General features: G+C 35.1%; 1 protein-coding gene across 15 annotated transcripts in view; it reads right to left on the bottom strand.

The window, feature by feature from the left end:
• The window catches only part of MBD5 (methyl-CpG binding domain protein 5), a 509,020-nt gene that overhangs the window by 27,176 nt on the left and 459,715 nt on the right, over positions 1-22,129 (bottom strand). For 11 of the 15 annotated variants that reach the window (XR_013401821.1, XM_077956507.1, XM_028830578.2 and 8 more), the window contains 3 exons: positions 15,984-18,119; positions 2,227-3,252; positions 401-609 (listed from right to left, as the gene is read on the bottom strand). Coding sequence is in view for 14 of the 15 variants with exons in the window: in XM_077956507.1 (XP_077812633.1) it covers positions 401-609; positions 2,227-3,252; positions 15,984-18,119 (3,371 nt within the window). In the remaining variant the exon portion in view is untranslated. 15 annotated transcript variants of the gene reach the window in all.

Here is a 22,129-nt window from a genome sequence, read left to right as displayed (position 1 = left end):
GATTGATTCACTTCGTGGAACTAAAGAAGTACCATGTGGCTGAAGCCAGGGGAAGAGTGGTGAGAGCTGACACTGGAGAGGATGGACAGGTGGGCATGCGAGGGAGGTGAGTCTCAGTCATGAGAACAATGAGAAATGACGAAAGGGCTTATGGGGGTCACACGATCAGTTTTTACTAACAGCTCCAAAAGAACTGCTGAGATACTTCAGACAAAATTAAAAAAAAAGAAAACCTTCACACAAAAGACTGGAATGTTTAACAATACTCATGATTGAGAAATAACAGTAAATAGAGGTGAAAGGGCACATAACCTACTTTTTTCACCCTTTCCTGCAAATTAAGTGTTTAAACAAACCCAGACATTGTTTTCTTCTAAAGTGACACAGGGGAGGAGAGTACCTGAAAGTTCTGAAACAGACAAGCCATGGGGTTATTGTTAGCTGGGCAAGGAATTGTGGGCTGTCCTTGGAACGCCTGGAGATTCTGGTACCCCTGGAGAAGTTGCTGCTGTTGCTGATTTGGAGGAAACATCTGATTGTTGTTTAACAGCGACTGTAGATGAGTCAGTTGATGGTTATTCAAAGTATTGTTTATTGATGACATATCACCTACAGTTTGAAAAACATAAAATATAAGTAAATGTGATTCTTTGGAGATTCTATGCCTTTCTTTGTACCTGAGAATTCCTGAAAAAAAAAAAAAAACAAAAAACTAAGTGCTATGCTTACTTGGGTAATGCTTTTCTTTTTTACTTCTCAAAGTCTTACTAAGTGATAAGGAAAGAGTAGCTTTATTATTTAGTTTTATCTTCTATAATTAGTTTTTAAATTTTATATCATGGAAAGGCTACTTAGTCTTTGCTCTATGCATTAGGCAGTCCTTATATATTGAGCTGCAGTGTCATATGATTCCTTGATCTATTATTTTTAGATTTTAGATCTATTTTAGAGGACCTAAAATTAAAGGTTGAAATTAGTCCTATAATGTTTTAGCAATTGTAAGTATCTGACCAGATAATTAAAATAAGTGAGCTGATCAGGCCTTGTTTACAAAATTTAGTTCTCAAGCCATAATAATCAGTAGATACCACATCAAATCGTTGATTTGGTTTAGAAATGTGCATTGTTTTGTGATAGAAGGTTGGTCACCTAAAATTAAAATGGAAAAGAAGCTAACAACACAAAAGAATTCATTGTCATAATCATTCAAAATAAATATTATATAATCAGTAGGATTAATAACTAAATTTATATTCAAAATTCAAAATTATTCTGAAATTACTCTGACATTTTCTTGAGGACAATGTCATAGAAATTGTCCTGTAACTTGTAATATGTAAATGAAATATGCTTTGTAGGTTATTTAATTACAAAGATTTCAATGCCAAATAGAACTAATTTTACTATATTATAAAGGCATCCATGAAATCAAAAAAACATAAATAATAAACAAATTATTTTTCACACATGGAAGATGCCATTGACATCATCATGTACATTTCTCTGTTTCCAGACTTTATGGACACCATCCCTACACTTTATATTATAGTTACCTATATCCATCAGTTAAATATACCTGGCATTATTTTCTGACTATTTTGTGATAGGATAATACAGATGAAACACTTTGTTTTTAAGCCACAAAGGTCAAAAAAATAATACTGAGGAAATCTAGTAGCAGCTAGAGGGGCTGTCTGTTCTTTTGAACTTGGGCAAACTTCAGTTTTGCATGTTTTTACGTCTCGATTCTTGTTTTGCTAGACAAGCATTTAGTTTTGTTTATTTAGGGTTCACCTGGAAAATACTTTCTCAATCTGTTTCCATCCACAGTGCAGCTGCTCATACTAACCCTGTGATGCCACACCAACGAAAATTCAAATGAAAGTGATTTTTAAGATGTACCTGTGCTTTATTATTTGAAAAATGAGACTCTACTTGGTTTAAGAGATGATGGGTAGGTTAGGTTTAGGTGGCATCAGAATTAGGAGAGAAAGCAGATTAAAATGATATTTAGTATTGCTAGAATAGGGGAAAAAGGAAAAAGTCACTCATGTTTGTATAACTATGGTTGTGTGTGGGTGTTGTTATATTTAGTTCCTTAAGCAAGCTGTGACATAACAAAAACATTTTTAAAAATAGTGTGACAAAATGGAGTTTTTAAAAAGGAGAAAATAGAATTAGAAAAACGTTTCTTTTGTAAAAAATTTGTGAAAAAATTTAACTTACCAAGTAGACCTGTCCCCAGTAGAGGGTTAAGTAGCTGTGGCACCACAGAGTTACTGTTGAGTTTAGCTGAACCAGGTGTATTCCCAGCATTATTAGATATATTCAGCAATGTTTCTGCCATTGACACCACTGCTGTCCCACCAAGTGTTGAGACAGTCAGTGCTGCCACTGCTGATGATGTAGTGGTTGTGGTAGTGGTTGCCTGGGAGGAGGTTGCTATGGAAACCTCTGGATGATTAGCGGTGTTGGCCGATGCCGAGTTCAGGACACCTCCCAACAGCTGGGGATTCAAGGTCATTAATCCTGAGGCCCCACTGACAGCTGGGAGGAACAGGGGGTTAAAAGTAGTGTCACTGCCTGCAAAGCTTGGTAAAGGGTTCCCCAGGGGGCTGGTTAAAAGGGTCTCAGCTCGGCTGTTGTCTGACTGATTGCTTGGCAAATGGTCTGGTGGGGCTGTCATCTGTGTTAATGAGGGTAAAGGGGTATTTTGCTGTTGGAAAAGATCTGAGATGGTCAGATTGAAAGATGGCAGGGGAAGCATGGCAGCTGCTTGGGCTTGGTTCTGAAGCAGGGCTGCTAAGAGCTGAAAGTGAACAGGCTGCAATACCTGCCCATCCATGTCACTGGAGAGAAAAGCTAAAGCAGCGTTTACATTCGGGTCGAGAAAACCTAAAGGGTGGAGGTTGATCTCAGACTTGCCTTCTCCTGCTGAAGGCTGGAGGATATTTAATAGATTCTGGTTTAGGAGATGCTGTTGATTCACTGGCAAAGAGATAGGTAGAGAACTGAGGAGGCTGGGGTTCAAGGGGTGTGGAAGATGGTTGTTTGAAGTGCTGTTGGATGGAAAATGAAGTGCGTGCTCCTGGCCAACAAAAGGAAAATCACTCCCAATGGGCAGCTGACTCTGCAGTGGGTTTCCAGCTGCGGTGGTGACTATGACGCCATCTTGAAGAACAGATGTTGTCTTTGTGATGGCAGGGTGGTTGGTGCCCGCTATGGCTATGGAGGATGATGGTCCTGAACCGCCTAAAATGAAATAAAATAATAAAAAAATAGTTATTAATCATGGATATTATGTGAGACTAGGCATAAAAATGCATTAACATAAATTTCAATTTATTTGTTACATGGCACCTTCATTGATTGCAACTAGATTAATTGTAATCAGATCACTTGACATCTGTTAATGGGACTTAAGTTTAGAATGTACACTTTTGAAAATAAATATATTGAAGAAGTTTTACTGAGAAATAGCTGGTAGGTTGTGGTGGCAGGAGAGGTGGGGGGGTTTAAAAAAAGAAACAGGTGTTGCTGACTATCAAATAGCTTGTTTTTCACAGGCAGACAACAAGTGAAAGCTGAAGATGGGAGAATCCGTGTTCTTCATTCAATTGGTAGATAAAAGTAATAATTTCATTTAAAAAGTTTTTTTCATTAAAAAAGTTGTCTTTATTTATAAAACTACTACTTCTTTTTAGTGAAAAGAAACCCACAAAAGTAGAATGCACATAAAAATATAAAGCAGAAAATAAAAAGTACCTATGAAGATAACTACCTATGAAGATAATATTTTAGTTTATAGCTTTCTGGGCTTTTTCTACCTGCGTATCTATACATATGCAGGTATGCATATATATATGCATATATATGTTACATATATTTTTAAAAAATGGAATCATGCTATAATGTTATTTTGTAGCTTTATCAGTGTAATGTGATTATCATTCCATGTTAACTTATATATAGCTACAGAACCATTTTATTAGTATCATGTACGATATACTGTACTTTAATCAATCCAGTCATAAGTTTTTAAATTATTTCCAATCTTTTACTATTGTAAGCAACACTATGACAAATATTCTTATTAATATTTCTTTGCCAGTTCACTTAATTATTTTCTAAGGATAAATTCTTAAAAGTGAAATTTCAGGGACAAAAGGGTTTACATATTTTAGAAGCTTTGAATACATATTGTCAAACTACCCTCCTGTGAAGTTGATCAATACACACTTCATTTACATTCCTATAAGCAGTGGAAGACAGTGTTCATTTCTCTTACCAATACTCTATCATTATTTTGACAATGAATAAAAATAATAATTAAGAATCTTTACCATTCTTATTGCATAAAGACACTTTGGACTTATGATTTCTTAAATTAGACCAGTCTTAAATAGCATTCTTATTCTTAAAAGTCTTACACTAGAGATGAAAATTCTGGGAATTTAATATCGGAAAAGAGGAAATTTCACGTATTTATAACTGTTTTTGTGATGCTCAACCCAAGCCGCACAACAGAATTATCTGGAGAAATTAAAAAAACAAAAACAAACCAATACCTGGGCCCTAGCCCAGACCCGTTGAAAACTCATCTCTCGGGGTACAGCCTGGGCAGTAGTATTCTTTGAAATCACCCCTGGTGATCCAGATGCACAAGGGGTGAGGTGGATAGGGTGAAAACCACATCTATTGAAAAGGAACCTATAATCACTTTTTTGTAAATGGTCTTTCCCCATTGTAAATGCATTGTTTTATGTAATACATGCATTTGACAAATATTTTATTATTTTAAGAATACACATTTAGTTTTATTTAAAAATACTAAACACATATATGGCATAATGAACAACACCAGTGTCACTGAAAATCTAAAATAAACTAAACATTTTGGGCGATGTTATGCCATGCTATCCTAAAAAACTTTACATTTTATCATGTTACCATTGAGGCTTCATCCAAATACACAGAAATATTCCATAGTTGTAACAGTAATATGAATATAATTGTATATTCTTCTTCTTTTCACCTAATAGAATAACACAAGGATTTTTCCTTTCTGATAAATAGACTTTGTATTTACATTTTAACTGTGTAGTGTATGTATTTACTATATTTATTGAACCACTGTGATAAAGTCTGGTATTCATATTTTGATTTTTCATCATTATAGATAATACAGGGATAAATATCTTTCTACATGTGATACTTTGCTACTTTGAACTTTTTCCGCAGAAAAAATTGCATAACTGGCATGATTATTTTGAGAACCAAAAAAAGGGAAGCAAAAGTTCTGAAATATGTAAAAGTCTATAAAAATAAAAGGAGTTATCATTATTATTGACATTAGTAGTCATAGTAGTGGTGCTGTGGTAACAGCAGTAAGTACAAATCAGCACATTCAACACACTTTACAGAATATCCGTATAGCAAGGATTTGTCATTTTTCCTGGCTGTCATGGTCTACCTTTTTTTTTTTTTAGTTTTCAGTGTTTTATTTAAATAATGAGATTTTAAAAACCCCTATTTGAAAATATATATTTATGAAATAATGACCACATTCACCAAGAGTAGGGTAAGAAAACATACCAAATGCTGAAATAGGCATATAGTATACAATTCTTTAAATACTAATTCAGATTTGTTACAAAATTATCAAAACCCTAAACATTTAGTTGCTTCTTAAATCTTGTTGCTATTTCCATAGATACTATGGATTATTTCCATTTGGAAACCATCTTTTTAAATTTTTAAAAAACTTTTATTAAACCTTTACAAATTTTTTAAGAGTTTAAATAAAAAGTCTTATTTAGTAGTAATCACTACTTGTGGCAATATCTGTGGCAATTTTTCCTCTCTGCTAAATAATAATGACATATTTAGATGTAGAGATCACAATTTCTCTAACCAAAGGCAGAACACATTTTCAAAATGCTCTATCTAGAGTGTACATGTCAAGGCTTTATAGATGAAGGCTTTCCTTAGAGATTATTATAATTTTTAATCTTTATTTTGCAACAGAGAAGTATCCACACTTATGATTCAAAGAAGTAGCCATTTTGGGATACATAAAAGCTCTCTATCTAAATATTCTTGAAGAATTAGAAGAAGCGAAGTATAGATACTCTGGGTGTATTTTTGTCTTACCATCAAGAAAGCGGTGAAGCACACAAGCTGCTTAAATGTAGTATGAAGATAAAGGTATAGTTTTTAAAATTTTTCTTTAATTTTCAAGAAATCTATTCAACAAACAGGTGTACTCTGCTGGAAAATAGAATAGAACTAACTACGAAAAAAGAAACAAACAAACAAAAAACAAAAAAACAACAACAAACAAACCTTGCTCTTTCCTGAAGGAATTAAGAGTTTAGGTAAAGAAATAAACACAGAGATCTCTCTGTCTTTTTCTTCTCTCAAATATATATTTATTCAGAGTTTATTAGGAACTAGAAAAATGTAAAGCTTTGTTCTTATATTGCTAGTATAACTATAATGCAATATGCTAAGAGGTGTAACAGGTGTATAACAAGGAGACCACTGTAAAACTGAACACGTCAGGGAAAACTAGTCAAGTGGTGTAACATTTGATCTGGAATTTGAGAGACGAAAATGAAAATAAAAAGGGCCTCTATGCAGAAGCAAGATGATTAAAACAACAAGCAAAGACAAGGTGATAATAAAGTAGATGGAAGGTAATGAAGAGTCCTATGTTTCCCCCAAACAAAGAAATATGACTGAAAATATTGTGAGGTTTCCCTATGCTTCCGGCTCCTCCTACCCATGGTCGAACCTGCTGCCTGAGATAAGCAGTGAAGAAATTTGAAATCATCTTTCCAAACCATTAAAGACAAAAATCATTTCTTATTTATCGCTGTATTTCCAAGACCTAACACAGTCTTTGACACATGATCAGCATTCAAACAATATTTGTTGGTATTAAAAAAGATTGTAAAATCATAAAACTTGCACTCAACTTTTAGAAGTAGGTAGTTTGATGCTATGTGTTGGTGTGTTTGTGGACAAAAGGAAAGAATACCACCCATTTGTGGAGAAAGTGAAAATGAACTCTCCAGTGTATTCGTCCAATGCTAGGAGATAAGGGACATTGGAAAGGAGATGGGTGCAAGATGACAAATTACCTAAGAAGGCTTCCAGATATTTCAAGAAGTTGAAATCACCCCACAGAGGGAGAGGTCTATCCCAAATTACTCTGAGTTCTTAAAGTTACTCATTCATGCTTACAGTCATTCAAAGAGGACCCTGAATTTGTATGAAATTTTATAGATGCAGGGAAATTTGGAAATTGCTTATTTCTGAACCACTTAATCTTGAATAGGCACTCTCTGGTGAACGTATTTCATAGTTCTGCACAAAAACTCTATGGTCTGTTGAACCGTGAGGAAAAATGTTTTGTTAAAGCTGTTTTTGTTTTGTTTTGTTTTGTTTTTGCAGCCAAGGTATTTTGTGCTTAATCGAATAAAAAGGATAGTCGCTGAGATTTTTAAAAAGGAAATTATTCATTACATGTTTACCAGTTAAATAACCAAAAGGCAGCTGGGATCCTGGAACAAGTTAGTAAGTTGGAGTAGTCCTTTACTGGGAAAAAGTGATTATTTCACACTGGCCAGCAGCACCATGAACTGGCATACTTTCTTTTTCTCATTGTCTCTGTTGCTTTTCAAGAGTAGGAGAGAAGACTGGAAAGCCACCCAAACAAACTTTGGTGTGAGATCTCATGCTTAGACACCCAGAGATTAAGACAGTCTGTCTGATGAGGAAATGACAGTGGTAGCTTGCCCAGTAGGACAGGTTTCTTTCTTTTTTTTTTTCTTTTTGAGATGGAGTCTCACTCTGTTGCCCAGGATGGAGTGCAGTGACACGATCTTGGCTCCCTGCAACCTCCACCTCCCGGGTTCAAGTGATTCTCCTGCCTCAGCCCTGAGGCAGGCCTGGCTAACTTTTGTATTTTTAGTAGAGACAGGGTTTCACCATATTGTCCAGGCTGGTCTCAAACTCCTGACCTTGTAATCCGCCTGCCTCAGCCTCCCAAAGTGCTTGGATTACAGGCGTGAGCCACTGTGCCTGGCCCAGACAAATTTCTGTATGTAAACAGTATTCTGTACACACTTACAATTCATGATATATGTATATGCATATGTGTGTGTACACAGAAATAGTATGAGTAAATTTTAAAGGATATTTTCCTAATATTAATTTAATCCTTGACATGTTTTATCTGTCTTATTTTTAAAACTACTTTTCAAAACAAAGTTAATGTCTACCTCTTTTGATTCGTTTCTCTTCTTCCTGGTCATTGTTTGTATTGTGCTAAACTCTTATATGGCTGTCTCTTAAATATTAATAATATTGTTATACATGTCTTTGTATGTGTACAAGAGAGAATATAAAGCTCATATCAAGAAGACCAATGAAGTATTTTTAAAACCTCATTATACCGGTTTGTTTAGCTGTAATTTTGAACAAATGCTACTTTATGCTAAGAAACCTTTTCTAAATTAATATGCCCAAACACTGATTTTTATCCATAAAATTCAAGAACCTAAGAAATAAGTCGTATAGAATGTGTATGCCTTCACCATCTGACCTTTATCATTTACTTTGGTAAGTGTACTTGCATTGCAAACAGGGACAATGGTAATCCTTAATAAAAATGAATGCTTGTAGAGATAAGAGAAAATATCATGGCTTAGTGAGTCTAATAAATATAATTCACTTTTCAATCCCATTGAAATAGTGAAATTTTCTCCTCTATATTTAAAGGACCGATTTTTAATGATAACAATAATAAATTGAAAGATAACTTTTATAAGAATACTAGATTTTTCCAGGAGACTTTATTTTCTCAAGCTTTAGTAAGAGGGAATGGTAATGTGTATTTACAAAAACATATCAAATCTCTATCTTTGTGCTCTGGATTCTGATGTAAATTGTTAACATTCTTTTATCAGCAACAGAAAGGAAATCTTAGGCACTAGAGGCTACTTTGTTCTCGTCACGGGAGGGAGGAGGGAGGAAGGGGTCCCAAACCAAAGGACTTAGGAGAAGGTAGAGAAGATGGGGAAGGGAGCTATGGCAGTATCTAAGGAAATGCTCTCCACACTCAACAGGGTCAAGAGGATGGGGAGGAGAAAAGAGCAGTAGAAGGGATGCAGCTTGAGTCTTGGAATATGGTGTCTGTGTAGTTATGACTATATGACTATCAAGGGGATCAGTCTTTTCAGTCTTGTGGTGGTGATGGAGTCAGAGTCAGAAAAAGAGGTTTTTTGTTTTTTGTCCCCCACCCCCCCGCCCCGGTAATCATGTTTTGTTTCCTTTCTTAACACCTATAATTACTCTGAAAACTGTTGGAATTAACTTTAAAATGCTTGGGATTTTTCAGTTTACTCAAGTCATAGGTTTTTTTTTTTTTTTTTTAATGCCTCTTTTATTACATGTCTCAATATTTGTGGGAAAACAAATGTTGAGAAAGAGTATAAGTCCCTTGCTGGTAGAATTTCTGTTCTTTAATGTGCACTACAGTACCTAATAGTTAAAACGCTTCATCAGTCTTCCAACTGGAAGTCTTATCTCATTTTATTTAATGAGCAGAGTAGGCTGAGTTTCTAGATTATGAATATGCTTAGCTTTGTATCCTTTTACTGTTCCCTGTTTTACCTACAGTGCTAAAACAGTGCCTAGCACATCCTAGGTGCTCAACAAGTATTTGCTGAATTACCTCATGGATATTCTAAAACAGTATTGAAATCTATTAGTGGGCTGCAAAATCAATTTAGTATGCCCCAACTAGTATATTTTTGATCAATGAAATAGAAAAGAAAATGTAAAGAACATTGCATGGCTAGGTTAGTATTTTGTGGAAGCTCTTTCTGTTAGCTTATATACTTGAGTGCTAGGTAATAATCTGTTTTGTGAGTCATTAAAATCATTTCAGTGGGTCATGGCTGTTATTAAAAATACCAAATAGAATAAGATAAAATAGAATGGGATAAAAAAACATCAGAAGTTATTACATGTAATAAGTATTTGTTTCATGAAACTTTTTGTTACACATTATAAATGTATGTCTAATGGACTGTAATGTAAGTTAATTTCCTATTGTGGGAAGAATTTTAAAAAGTTGAAAAATACTGCTTTAGGATCAGGCCTCTGAGTTGCTCAACTCTGTAGGAGATGGTCTACGGAGTTGTTCTCCAGGGAGCATATTTATCAGGCTACAGTGAGAAAGGGGTCCCTGTGGAGTTATGCAGCACTGGAGCCCTGCTCTAGTATGTCTGTGATGAATTCTCTCTCTTATACCTGTGCCCATGGGTCTTGGATAGATACTCCGGACTTCCCTGGACTAGCTCCAACCCCAGGAATACCTCAGCAACTCCTTCAGACTTCTGTTGTCTAGTTCCACTTTTAATCTGTAAAAAGGTGAGTTGTTACTTCGAATTTGCAAGTAGTATAAGGCTTAGAAATAATTTTTACTTTACTCTTGGCTTAGCTGGCATTAATGTTGTTTGATAGAAGTTCCTAGAAGGTAAGAATTTTATGATTTGAATTATTTAGTACTACACGCATGAGAAAACTAAATCCATTTTGATGACACCATAGGAGTATTTTTTAGCATTATTTTTTTGACTCAAACATTGCAGAATTAACATTACTCCATAGAATCTGGGTATGTTTTGCAACTGTGTAAATGTTTTTTGGACCACTTGATTTTAGTAATAATAGCTTAGGCATCTTCTAGAGAACTGAAGGATTTCTAGTGGGTTTATAAGTGAGCTCAGTGTATTGTAATGGAATAAAATTCTCCCAATTTGCACACTGGGACAATTTATTTCTTGAAAGGTACAAAATAGATCACTGAATCAGCAAACATCACCACTCTGAGTTCTGTCATCACCTTTGATTACATAGACTCAACGTCTACAGCTGAACATATTTTAACTCCTTCTTTTTTAATACAAGGAAACGTTAAACCTGGAATATGTAAAAAAAATAAGTGGGGTAACCCTGATATTAGGAGACCTTTTCAAACAACAAGGCATTGACTATATTAAGAATATCTTACAGCAAAGAATAAATGGCTCATTTTACAAAAATTTACTAAAATAATAGACATGGATTTTTATCACACAATCCAGAATTTAGTATAGTTCTGTTGTTTGGTTAAAAAACAAGTGCAGAGGACAATTTTTAACCTATAAACTTTGTGCATCAGATGGGGGATAAAATCTAAGCATTTAAAAATTTGAGTGAAAATACGTTCACTAGCAACTCATGTTTATTCAGTTACAGCCATCAAGGAGGCTCTTCCTCTTTCTTCAGTCTACATTAATCTATGTAACACTGCATTATTTCTATACAAACCTCTCATCTCCTGAGAAGGATACTTTATAGTATAATCCACCTTTGAGCATTTTTATCCCTTAATCTTTCTGCCCCTGTAGCTTCATCTAGAAAAAACAGGATGACAACTCCCTTTATTTTCTTTACTGCTATGTTCCAAGAACAAATGAACAAACAGGACATAAAAACCAAACTCATTACTTTGTAGTCTTTTACCCAAAGAGTTCTTTTGTGGTCTCACTATTTCATTGTCTTATACCTACCATATTAATGGCTGTCCTGAGTTTCAATCAAATGTATTTTGTGCTGAAAGAAAACTTACTTTTGCAGTTAAAAAAATATAAGTATATAAATACTCAAGAACACTTATTTATTTGTAGGCTTATTTATATTCTTGTCATGCATATCTTTAAGAGTTAAGGCAAATAAATGTTTGAATTATTTTCTCTTCTGGCACAAACCCATAGTGTGTCCCCTCAGAGGATTAAATTTTCATGTGTTTAAAAGAGCTGATTACTTTTTTTTTTTAATTAGGAAAAAATAAGAGAACATAAAAGTCATTTTAAAGTGAAAAAAGTTATGTTGTGTTGAATGACTTAATGACTTTATCATACTGGAAGAAGGCAGGGCTGCTAATAAGTATGTTGGCAGAATAATCTAAATCTTTTTCCTTCTTTGAAAATTGTGAAAAACTGTAGGGCAAAGGAAAGGATGGGTCACCGTGTGGATACTAACAGGGCTAAGTCCTCTGCAGGGGCTTGGGTTACTGGCATGTGTTTTTGTTATCTGGTAAGTACGTGTGCAGTAGTCAGAGGACTAAAGAGGCCTGGGCATTTTGAAGTTTGCTAGGCAAGGGTACTTGATTTTGGAGTTTTCCTTAAGCCGTAATATTATAGGACATGTGCTATAGCCACTCTCATGCTGAAATGTGTCTCTCTTTAAAAATGGAAAGTTGCTTTAAATGTATGCTACTGACGGATTTCCAGAACATACCTGCATTTGGCAGTTTGAGTGTTTGGACTGAGAATTGGGAACTTTGGGGTTTGGATGCCAGATCCAACAGAGATTTGCTTTACAACTTGAGGAATGTCACCAAGTATCCTACTGATCAGTTTCTAAATCTGTTACATGGAAATATTAAACTTTATCTGTAATTTGATATTGAAAAAGCCAGTGGAAATCTGTAAACTTTAAAATGCAAAGTATTTTGAAGCTTTAGTGGAGAGGCAACTTGAAAACACAAAGTAGAATTAATAAAGCCTTGTATATTCATAAGTTTTAGAAATTCTTCCAAGTATTTAATATCTTTTATCGGATTTTGTTACTATCTTTGCCTTCAATTCCCATACTTTAGTTGTATGTTTTAAATGTGCTCCATAGAATTCACATATAGGCCTAAAAATCAATATTTGGATTGTTTTGCATAGGAAAACTCTCTTTAAAAGAAGATTTAAAAATAGATTACCAATGGAACTAAGCATTTTTCAGAGCAAGTTATTATCTTGTTAATGTCTTAATGTAATATTTTTGAACTTTTACTTAGGAGAGTGGAAAAAGGCACTGGATTTAGCAGGAGGTCACCTGAGTTGTGTCTAAGCTCTGTAACCACAGAGTACAGCTGGACCATGTTACCTGATGGTTTCTTTCATCCTCACTGTGCTACCATGCTTGGAATGACATGATTAGCATCTGCATCTCTTTTAAAGGCCTACTGACACGTCACCTACTGGGAAACCCATTCTAATTTGAGTGAGGTGATAATTCATTAAAAGAAAGGTCACTAAATGTGATTCACTAATAAGGGGCAGTTTTCTCGACATTTTGGGTATTTCTTCTTCTGCACTGACATAAAAATTCTAATCATTACTTGCTATAATACTGGCAAAAATAACTGACTTTCATCTGAAGTATATCAATAGTTAACAAATGTGGCTTTTAACATGCATTAATGTGATTTAATTCATTATCTATTGAACATTTTAAAAGATTTTGAAAGGGAACACAATACTTTTGAGCACTAAATGTTTCAGATGAAGAATTTATGCAGCTGGGAGGAAAATGGATTTTAGAATCAGATGAACCTCAGTTCAAATCCTGAGGTTTTGTTACAGAACAGTTACTTTTTTTGAGCCTCAGCCTCCTGATCTGTAAAATTGAACAATAATACTTTATACTTTAGAAAACCGCACAGATTAGAAATAATACAGGGAAATCACCTGGTACATAATAGGTCCTTGATGATAGATAGCTAGAGCAACATTTTAAGAATAAAATGTGGTTTTCTTCTAATGTCTTTCTGGTATCATAGGAATACTCAGTAATACTCCTACAGGGATAGCTGTGACTATCATTTACTGTCTCATTCTGAATGCCTACCTTTAAGGCTTAATGGTTATTTGATGAATGAATAAATGTCAGTGTAAATAGATATTTAGGCTAGGCAATTACAGTGATGGTACATTCAGTTGACACAGTTCACTACATGGCAAAAAGAAACATGGCATCAGAGACTGCTTCAATATTTAGCTCATCAAAAGAATTACATTCATTAGTAAATCAATCCGTTTTCATAACCAGCTGCACATCAGACCTATGAATGTTAATTAGTACTTAATTTTATTAGGTTTAACACTTAAAAAATTCATACTTAGGCATTTATTAAGCACATACTTCCTGTTAGCTTACACTAGTTGGTCATATCCATATCATTACTAGACATGTATCCTTATCCTTTTTAGCTATTTATATGCTAACACTTTTCTGACACTAATAAATTTTTAACCTATATGCTTTGACACCCCCAGCAGTAACAGTACAGGTCAGATGTTTTACAATGAAACAAACAAACAAAAATGACCAAAACAGTATTAAATAAGTCTAAACTTGACCATCAAAAGAAACAAGAATATAAGTAAATGTTGGTCTTTTCCATTATAGATGAATTGAAATACATCAATGAAATACATATACTTTGCACATGAACTTAGACCTGAAATGAAGTAAACTGAGGTAAGGGGTATCAAAATTGTATAATACAATGAGACTAAAAATGTCTCATCAAAATTATTTAAGGTATGCTCAATAAATACGGTGTATTTTAAATAGTTATGAACTCTGTATAACTTTTCTGCTAAATACATAAAATAAAATTTTCATTTGTGTCGAGTTATCTAAAAAGAAATATGATGAGTTAGTGAAAAGTTGGAAGCCCCGTATGAGATAAGTATACTGTTAGACACATAAAAAATAAAGTTTCATGAGATTCTTTATACTAAGAATATCAAGAAGGCACTAATAATTTCAAATATCTTCTAAACCATATATATATATATATTATATATATTTAACATAAGAGGTCATTGAATAGTTCTTCATTAAATAATGACATCAAAACATAACACATAACACAAGATGTGAAGGATGGCAGGTGTAAGTGGCAACACCAGGAAGAAAAAAGCTTTTACTATCAGCAACAAAGACATGTGGGTTAGAATGCTTTTCCAGCATGATGGTATTATACCTACACACTAGCTTATTATTAAAAAACTCAGCAGTTTTCTCATTTCCAGTAGCAATCTGGTTTTTATAGCACACTGTTTTCATGGTGAATAATAATGTCTTTACAATCATCTTTTATTTCCTCCTTGTCATTTCTCACAATCATTAGTGTTGAATTTTAAATATTTTTCTAATGTTTTCATAGTCAAATTTTCTGATGCCTAAGCACCTCTTAGGTGCTTCTGTACAGCTTTTATAACAATTTCTGAGGACCCTATTGCACAAAACACAGGTCTTTTTCTAATGTGCCTGCTTTTAAATAAATTTGTTTCCTTAATTAATAGTGGATGAAGAGATACAATAGATTTGGGTTCAAAACCTTAATGTCAATGGTAAAAATGGTTTAGTTCTACAAGAAGATCAAAAAGCAATTTCAAGATTAAAAATTCTGGAAATCAGGTTTTCAAGCCTTTTTTTTATTAGAAAACTTAAATTAGCTTTTTTTTTTTTTTTTTTTTTTAAACGGAGTAGCCAATATCCATTTTTGAGTTTTCTCAAACAAATAATAATAAAGGATAGCAAACTAGGATAAGAAAACACATTAGAAGACAGCTTTCTACTTCATACAACTTCTAGTTACCTTTTCCTACCCATTCACCTACTTCTGTTCAGCAGCAAGAAAAAAAATCCATTTATTTTTGCCTTTTTGGATTTTCCAAGATAAACTTCATTTACCTGAACACAAACGAAAGCTAGGGAGACGGCTTTTATATTGGCATAGACCAAGGACATGTCTCACGAACCAGGAAACCCTGCCTTGTATGGCTTATTTTGCATTTTGGAGTCCACTGGTTATACAACCAAGTGAAAGTCGAACAATATTCAAAATGACACAGATTGACAACAAATAATGGAAACACATGGAATCCTCTTAGCTGTTAATCTTTCAAATAGACAAATCCCTAGCATTCTGTAAATAACATTATAAATACTAAAGAAATGAAGAGAATTTCACAATGGGGAAAGGATCATTTCTTATCATAATAAATATTTTGGTACAAATTTTTAAAAAAGTAGAAAAGTTTAGTACCTTTGGGTACTTTTTTCTAATAAAACCATACCTGCTTCAGAACTTGTTTGATTATAGCTGCTAACAATGCTGTTTGGTATCACTGGAGTGGAGGACGTTGAAATTCTTGACTGAGGTGGATTGGGATGTAAGGAATTTCCTAAAGCCATGCCCGACTGACTGAGCATCCCACAGTTCCCGCTAGCCTGAATCTGATTTATTAAACCTGCAAGATGGTGGTTGGGGACTGGACTGTTACTGTGAACAAAGTTAGTGTTTGCATTGTGGCAGTGCACGGCTTCCCCTCTTAAAGGTATGTTCTGTGTCAGTGAATTCTGAAGAACACTAGAGTTCATACTGGGATCTGTAAAATGCAGCTGGTTAGCAGAGCAAGGCAAAGCAGTATTTGAGGCCCCACAACCCGGGGTACTATTGCTACTCAAGTGAGAGCTTTGACAACTCATAGACTGTAGTAACTGAGACATTGAACTGATGGGAAATGAACCCTGACCCTGCTTCCTTAGCAAGTCAGGTCCAGGTTTAGGAACTGCAGAACTATCCATTTGAGACTGTCTGAGCAAACTCAACACTGTCGTAGGTGGTTGTTTTCTTTTCCGCAGTGAGTCTTTTTGCTGAGACATCAGCTTATCTCTTAGTGCTGCTCGACCACTTTGCCCTTCACCTGTTGGGAGAAGCATGTTGGCAGTAGGAGGGAACATGGTGTTTAAAGTGCTATGTCCTTCAGTGTTGCCACTGCCGGCAACAGCTCCAGAATTGCTACTGCTGCTACTGTTGTTACCAGCAAGTTTGTTTTGATTTGCTAGCTGTGCTTTGGCTGCTGCTGAGAGTAAACTACTTGCTGGAAAGGAGGCAGCATTGTGCTGGTTCAAGATCTGATTTAAAGGCATTCCCAGCAAACCAGGCTGACTCTTTACAGAACCACTTCCGGCAGATGCAGTAGGAAAAGCTGCACTGCTTGGGGTATTTAGTACATTACTTATTCCAGCAATTAATGGGTTAGGGATATCCTTGTACTGATGATGTCCATCGGACTTGGTAGAAGGGCTTGATGGCATTGATGGCCTTGGGGACCCTATTGTTGACCTTGGTGACCTGGGTGGAACCTTAATACCACTACAAGTGGCCTGGGGTCCTACAGGTGGCATCATGAAATTTCCATGATCTGATGATGTGGAAGATGAGCGTGATCTTTGGGGCGATGCCTCAATCCTTCCAATTCCAGTCCCCATCATGTGCACTGGGGATGTCACTGGAGAAGGGGACAGGGAGGTTGAAGCTGAATGCTGAACTCTTTGTACATGACTCCCATGATTCATGTGGCCAGGTTTTACAGTTGGCAATGGGAGATTACTTGGCAAAGGAACAACAGCAGGAGGCATGCTTACATTCATCATAGGTACCTGAGAGTGGACATTTGAATGGAAACTGGTTGGATTAATGATAACGGGGTTCTGATTCACTGGTTTACTAGGAATAGGGTCAAGAATGCCAAGTGGATCTTTCTCAGATGTTAATGGCTTTTTCTGAAGAGCACAAGAAGGTGGAGGAGGGGGAGGTGGGCCTTGGGGTGGTTTGTGGTGGAACATTGCTCGTGGTATTTCCATATTAGTTGAAAAATTACACATTGGTTTTTTCATTACTGGACTCTTTGTAGTCAAGGTTGGGGAAAGAGGTATATTAGTCCTTCCAGCCATTGCACAGGATGACTGTACAGGAGAACCATGTAGCATTACTGAAGGTGGAGAAAGAGGAGTCCTATTCAGGTGAATAGGACTAGAATTGGGAGCTCCATGAAAACCAGGATTATTTCTTGTGAAAACATCAGGACTTCCAAGTGGGTCAGTCCTTGGAGAGATTGAACCATCTCCATATATCTGGGAACCTGATGACGCTGGGCTAGGCAGGCCTCCATGGCTGCCACGGAATGGAGATTTCTGTCCATGTTCACTGCTGCCCAATCTCTGTCGGGGGTAGACAGGGTGGAGTTCTTGTTGTTGGCTTCCAGGCAGTTCTTGTACATATAGCCTTCCCACGGCATTTGATGATCCAATCATTAACTTGAAAGGATTCTTACATTCAGGCATTACAGAATTTGTAATTCCTTCATGAGACTTATTTCTTACTGATCTTGGAGTTGCTGCCCGAGAAGGTACTACTGGAGTTGCATCTGATGTGAAAGAGAAAAAAAGAATTCTGTTAACAGTCTCAACTCTTTTGTGGGGGAGGGAGGGAAGGAATGGAGTAAATCAGGACGGGAGAGGGAGGAAGGACATCTGGAAATTTGAATCTGTAAATAAAAGTTGTGATTCTATGCAATTAAAAATAGTTCTATATATTAATACTATTTTAAATTTTGATTTAAAAAATGTACATTATTTTCCCTTTGTTGACCAAAGGTGCTCGGTAACTGCTCATTGTGCTTATTTACTTTTTATCTGTTGAGAAAGCATGGGCAGCTAAAGCAATACATAATGACATTAGCCATTCTAATAATATTTAGAATATGCGAAATCGAGACTGGCAGTCCAGATGGAAATGGTGATATTACTATTTTGTTGGATTTAGAATTTTTAAGAATGCAGTTACAATAGAAAATTGTGATCTGTGTGGCATAATATTTTCTTGGGTGATTTAAATGAATTGCCATTTTCACCACAAAATGTTCACCCTTATAAAAAATGTTTCTGTTATCTTACTGCAACCTTCTCAGAACAGGTATAGTAATATTTCTTTACCCCAACATTTTCACTATTAGAGTAAGACTTAATTTCTGTCTAATGGGACTCCAAATCTCTTATAATGGGAGTAATAAGAAGAATAAATGCAGTGATATTGCAAACTAACCCATGCTTAGTTTCACATCATGTTTCTAATGCTGTGATTTCTTTGCCCTTAATTAGTCATTGTTATAGAAACAGCCACAGCCTTTTACCTCAACTTAGGTAAAAGACTGCAATTCTTTCATTAGATAATTGGGCGTATTCAGGGTCGTATGGCCACAAACTTCCATTCTTTTATTAGGACAGGTTTCTCATGTAAAATTTAGTTGAAGTGCTAAAATCTTCAGTACTGGGTTCCAATTGCATATTCTCTTTTTACATGAGTGCATTTCTCCTTCCCTGGCTTTTTGGAATCCCTTCAGTTTTTCTGGAGATCAGACAGAATACAGGCAACAAAAGCAAGCAGACTCATCATACAGAATTTTCATTCTATCACATCAGAATTCTAGATTTCAGTTTTTTAGCCCCTTGCGATATCTAACTATTTTATAAAGTTATGCCTTTTAAAATGAAAATGGCAAATAAAATTTGTTTCATATGCCAATTCCCACCAACTGGTGGTAGCTGCTTAGAAAGCTGTGTTGGAAAGGAAGCTGAACTCTAGCTGGGCTCCATGAGAGAATGCCAATGAGTCTGTTACAGGCATAGGAGATGAGAATGGCACCATTCAAACTATACATCTGTCATACCTATTTTGAGACTTATATTAGCAAGTAGAGTTACATTCATCTACAATCATAGGTACGCTTACTTAAATGGATAATTACACATTTAAGATTAAATATATTTATCCTATCTGCTAGACACTATACAGGTCAAATCATATCATAACAATTTCTGAGATAGTGGTTCTCAACCTGGGGTCCAAATAAATCTACATAGGGCACATTCAACTAGTAAGAGAATGCAGTGAACATATGTTTTTCTTGGAAAACGTGGACTTTCTCATTTTATCATGGTAGAGGTTCTTTGATAGAATGATTTCTGGATATAATATATGAAAAGTTGAGATCCAATGATATGAGAGAATTACAGTAGGTAAACTCAACTGCAGCTTATTTTCTTGTTAAAAAGAGATTTTTAAAGTTTGTAATTAAAGGAATAAAATGAAAAATATTAATATTTTAGGCACTATGCTTGGCATATAGTGAGAACACTAATATCATTAGCATTATCCTATGACTGACCATGTTCTCTTTAGTGACAAAACAACCTACTTGTATTTTTTCTTAGGTGTTGGTGTATTTATATAATTATCTACAGTTCAGTGATTAAAAATACAGACACTGGAATTTTTATATTCGACTAACAGAATTTAGATAATAACTGTGATTCAGAAAAAATTTCTTCAAAACTTAGGGAAAAATAGTTACCATCTTAAAAACAATTGAAATACAAAATAAACAAAAGTAAGGCTGATATTTTGTTACAGAGTTGGCAAGTGGAAATGCTAGGCACCCATCAAGTGCTTTCATGTATATTCAAGTAGACCTTCCATAAGAATAAACAGAAACAGATGCTTATGTATTTAAATAATGGGAGGTGAAAAACTACTAAGTCAGTCTTCTGAACTTTTAATTATTCAAATCTCAACCTTATGATAATATAGTTTAAAATTAGGAAACTAAAATAAATGCTATGTCTGAAGCTGGTAAAAGTAATCAATCCCATAAAGAGTATCATTTTAAAAGGGAATGGAGGTGTACCTATTATTACCTGTGCTAGTTAAATATTTACCTTTAATTTCAATAATTAAACTTGTATATATAGGTATGACAAAGAAGCCAGATCTAGATTCTGACAGGGTCTTTAGAAAGGCAATAAGAAGACTCTTTAGAAACGGATAAAACTATATGATATAATGTGATGTGAGAGCAACCACAGGTAAGAGTATGTCCATGGTAGTATGCAAAAAAAAAAAAGAAAGAAAACATAGTTACACCTCTTCACATGAATTCTAAGTGTGAATCTTTAATTACTTGCATGACATGGCAACTGTTCTTCTTTGTATCCAAAGCAATCAATGATTTGGCCCCAATTTACCTACATCAGTCTAATCTATTCAAGTCAGTTTCTACAACATCCCTTATTATGCTACACTCATTATGGAGAAGGTTTTTCCTATCCGCCCTAGATGTCTAAATCCTACTATTTTCTAAGGCTGGTCCAAATCTGAGTTCTGCCATAAAGCCTTCTCTGATCACTACAGGTTATACTCTTCATCCCTATTTTTCAGAGTTCCGTTGGAAAGTATCAATAATCCCTCATAAATGCTTTGGTGTTTAGCCATATTTTATTCTGAATTAATATTCAAACATTAGATTATAATACTTTGGAGAGCATTCATATTCTATCCCTTACAAAGAGAAGTTCCTCAGTCCCAAAGTATAAAAAGTGTAATTCCATAGAGTACACATTGATCATAAAGGGAAAAGGGTACTTCAATAATGGGAAAATCAAATGGACATAGTTTTAACTAAGCAATCAAACTTAATGTTATCAAAATGGGATAAACCGACATTATGTGTCTACTGATGAGGAGCTAACATCATCTATACAGTATTCCTAGCAAAATGTGTTTAGCCTGAACATAAATATGAGGAAAATCCAAACTGAGGAACACTGTGCAAAGTTGGCCTAGACTCTTCAAAAAATTCAATGTCACGAAAAATTGAAAAAGACTTGTTAATTGATATAAAGACATGTAACCACTAAATGCTGTGTAAAATCTTTGATTGCATTATAAATCTTTAAAAAGACTGACTTCTTTTTTTTTTTTTTTTAATCGAGACAGAGTTTTGCTCTATCACCCAGGTTGGAGCACAGTGGTGTGATCATGGCTCACTGCAGCCTCCAACTTCTGGGCTCAAGTGATCTCCCACCTCAGCCTTCTGAGTAGCTAAGACTAAAGGTGTGAGCCACCACCATGCCTGGCTAGTTTTTTTTTTTTTCCTTTTTAAATTATTTTAGAGACAGGTCTTGCTGTGTTCCCTGGACTGGTCTCAAACTCCTAGCCTCAAGCGATCCTCTCACTTCAGCCTCCCAAAATGCTGAGATTACAGGCATGAGCTACTGCACCTGGTCAAGACTGAATTTCTATGAAACTATGAGAGACACTGTTAGGACAATTGGAGAAATCTGAATATAGATTGCATGTTAGGTAATAATATTATATCAATGTTAAATTTCCTGAATGTGAGCCTTAAATTGTGTTTACGTAGGAGTGTGCCCTTGTACTCTGAAATATTTAGGGTTGAATTGTCACAATAACTGCAACTTCTGCAACAAAATGTAAGTTTAGATGAAGGATACTCCACGAACTATTCTTGCAACTTTTCTGCAGTTTTGAAATCTTTAAAAAAGAAAGCCCCCATGCATGCGCATATGTGGTGGTGGG

The sequence above is a fragment of the Macaca mulatta genome, chromosome 12 (genome assembly GCF_049350105.2).
Source record: "Macaca mulatta isolate MMU2019108-1 chromosome 12, T2T-MMU8v2.0, whole genome shotgun sequence".
Taxonomy (NCBI): domain Eukaryota; kingdom Metazoa; phylum Chordata; class Mammalia; order Primates; family Cercopithecidae; genus Macaca; species Macaca mulatta.
This window is presented reverse-complemented; position numbering and strand designations above follow the sequence as displayed.